The 3,119-nt window shown below is 43.6% G+C and overlaps 1 protein-coding gene across 1 annotated transcript in view; it reads right to left on the bottom strand.

Moving 5' to 3' along the window:
- Positions 1 to 1,325: 1,325 nt before the first annotated feature.
- The window catches only part of CD5L (CD5 molecule-like), a gene marked incomplete at both ends in the record, with an annotated part of 5,040 nt that continues 3,246 nt past the window's right edge, over positions 1,326 to 3,119 (bottom strand). Inside the window, 2 exons of the mRNA XM_008563646.1 lie at positions 1,326 to 1,646; positions 2,216 to 2,565. Coding sequence (XP_008561868.1) covers positions 1,326 to 1,646; positions 2,216 to 2,565 — 671 coding nt within the window. The remainder of the gene's footprint in view (positions 1,647 to 2,215; positions 2,566 to 3,119) is intronic.

The following is a 3,119-nucleotide window of genomic DNA, read 5'->3' as shown; positions in this document are numbered from 1 at the left end:
TGCGGGAGTAGCAGCTAAAGTATGAGGCCCAGTGTGAGCAATGAGATAATCAGGATCCAGGAGAACAAACAGACATGCAGAAGCCAGTGGGGGCCAGGTCAGGCACCAAGAAGGCCAGGATCTATTCTGCAAAGAGAAGAGGAAAAGGCAGTAAGGATTGGGATGGACCAGGAAGGGATTATTCCATTAAAGCTCAAATCAGCCTAGGAAGAAGATTGGGTCTCAGAGCAAGAGACAGAGCCAGGCTACACACATATCCCAGCACTGATGAGAACCAGGTCAGAGTCAGTGCAGTATCTCAGGCACTTATTCAACCAGCTCCCATGTGTGTCACAAACTGTATTCACCTATATTAACATGTCTTAACCGCAATCAAAAAAGTCTTTGAGGTAAAGGAGACAAGTATGTTCATATGTAACAAATGAAAATACTTAAGTTCAGAGCAGTTAAGTGACAAATTATTCTGCTTCAAAGTAGCAGCAGAAGGGCTCAAACCCTAGCCTTCTGTCACTAAATCCATCCTTTTCTGGGCACTAATGCTCCCCACATTTCTTGGTCAACTATCAGTTCTTAGCTAGCTCCAGAGTTAGTTGTTTAGCCAAGTAGCCCTGCATAGCCAGCTCCCCACCCTGGCTTCCCAGCTCCAGACCTGTGTCTGTCTTGAGTCATCCACCCAGGGGAAGCTCTTGCATTTCCTGGCCCAAGTTGGGACAAGGCTTCTTCTTTCACTCTCTTGAAGATGCCTACAGTTCAAGGCTGGTATGCCGGCCTCTCTGATAAGACTCTCTCATGGACATTCTCAAAGAGCCCCTACCACAGCCCCACTCCCACAGGCTAACTTAAAATCTGGGAAGTGACAACAAACAGAATGAGGTGAGACCACCTTCCATAGTTTAAGCTGAGGGTTTGAGGAGTTTGGTCACCTAAGAGAACTAACCCTGGGTTGACAGTAAAGACTGGTCATTATAGTTCTGCTGTATGATTTGAACACTATTTTTACAATTTTGGAAAGTTGCTTATTTTCTCTGACCCACCTTTTTTTCATATTTAATATAAGAGTATTGATCTGATAATTTTCAAAACCCCTCTTGTTCTCACATTCAATAATTTTTTTAAAATTGTATTTCTGGTGTCAGCCTTACCCCCCTCTATAAGCCCCCCAAAAAACACTACTAGAATGCCTCAGTCATATCTCTGGAAGTGTGTGTGGAGCAGGTGATGCTGTGGGCAGCTCTACAGCCCTGGTAGAGCTACCCGTGTTCACCTCCCTTATTCCTCCATCGCCCTCCACGTCAGCCTTGATGAACTCCAGCTATAGGACTTACTTGCGCAGATCACAGCCACATCTTCCTTGTGGGTGCAGTCGTGATACCCCCAAAACCTGTGCTGGCACTGTTCCAGGGACTGCTCCTCCCCCGAGCAACGAACATCATCCAGCCAGATGCGGCCAACCCCAGGGCTGTAGTTTTTCCGAACTTTGGGGGATGCAGAGAGGGACTTCCCACAGCTCAGCTGCTTGCATACCACCTGGTCCTCCTTTTCTCCCCAGCCATCATCACAGACAGAGCCCCACACACCCTTGTGCAGCACCTCCAAGCGCCCAGAGCACGAGTTGTCTCCTCCTACCAGCCTCAAGGCAAAGGCATCTGCAGGGTAGTGGAGGAAATTGGGGATTGGAGAGAGGAACGTTAAGGAGAAAAAAATAGATCATCTACATCCTCTAAAAAATTAGATCATCTACATCCTCACCCAAACCCCATCAGCACATTTGAAACCCTCTACATGTATTTCTGTGATTACAGCTCCTTCTCTAGGTCTGCATCAGGTTTCAAACCCCATGGCCCATGTCCATTTCCTTAACTAGGATCTTTTCACTTCCCCATCTACTTTATAAATTTAATATTTATAGATGACTTCGTAGTAGTTTTTAAAAATTGAAGAACTCAATAGATACATGGAATGGTATGCCCTGTCTCTATTATACCGAATTCAATATAATAACAGATCGTATTAACATATTATTCAATGTTTTTTTATATACAAAGGCACATATTTTTATCTCCATTTTAAACACAAAAGAATTGAGGATCAGGATAATCAAATAAGTTTGCAATGGTCATTTGATGCATGAGTAGTTATCTGTAAATATTGTTTGAATGGGATTCTATTTAATCAAATCCATGAATGGACTACTGACTGGACGCATAGCCATTACCTTCACATTCAACCCACGTGTCCTCATCATGGGTGCAGTTGTTCTTCTCCCAAGGCCCAGAAGGGCAATCCTGAAGAGTTGCTTCTTTTCCTGAGCATGATATCTGGCTCAGCCAGATGGGTCCGTGGCCCCGGGTATCCTTGTTGCAACGTTTGTGGGTTTGTACGGCCTTCCCACATCCCAGCTGCCGGCACAACACCTTTGTGGCTTGGAGGTTCCAGCCTGTTTTGCACACTGTGCTCCACTGGCCTTCGTGCTTTAGCTCCACTCGGCCCTGGCAGCGCCCAGGACCATCAGCCAGCCACACATTCTCTGGTTCTGTGGAGAAAGAAAGAGGAAGTGTCTGTTCCCTGCAAGAACATGTTCTTCTCAGAAAAGGGGGTCCAATGTACACATTTCTCAGTTCTTGGTGTTTAGTGCAACGTATATGAGAGTGTTTAATACTTCCTAATAGATGCTTGTTGAAGGAATAGATAAGTGAATCAATGAAATGAATGTAGGTTCTCAGTTGCAGGTTGAAACAATAATCATTTCTGCATAATACTTAAGTTTTCAAATTATTTTCACATTTAAATTTTAATTTGCTCCTCACAAAAGGCAGGTAAAGACACCGTATAGATGTTTTTAAAAGTAAAATACAATAGTAACATACAAAATATGCCTCAAACCAGAAACTTTTTGGTTCAGTGTTGGCATTATCAATCAAGTGTCCCAGATTAGTGCTCCCAACTTCAATCTTTCTAAAAAATAGTAATAAGGCTTGAATCAGGGCAAAAAGTGATATTTTTTCAGATAAAAAATTCTTAGAAAAAGAAGACATGAACTAAAATATTCTTTTTTTTTGTCTTTTGTCTTTTTCCGTGACCGGCAACGGATCGCAACCCTCAGTGTTGCCCCCGTACCG

The sequence above is a fragment of the Galeopterus variegatus genome, unplaced genomic scaffold, assembly GCF_000696425.1.
Source record: "Galeopterus variegatus unplaced genomic scaffold, G_variegatus-3.0.2 Scaffold14350, whole genome shotgun sequence".
NCBI classification, from domain to species: Eukaryota; Metazoa; Chordata; class Mammalia; order Dermoptera; family Cynocephalidae; genus Galeopterus; species Galeopterus variegatus.
Note: the sequence above shows the minus strand (reverse complement) of the source record. Positions and strands in the feature narration are given on the sequence as shown.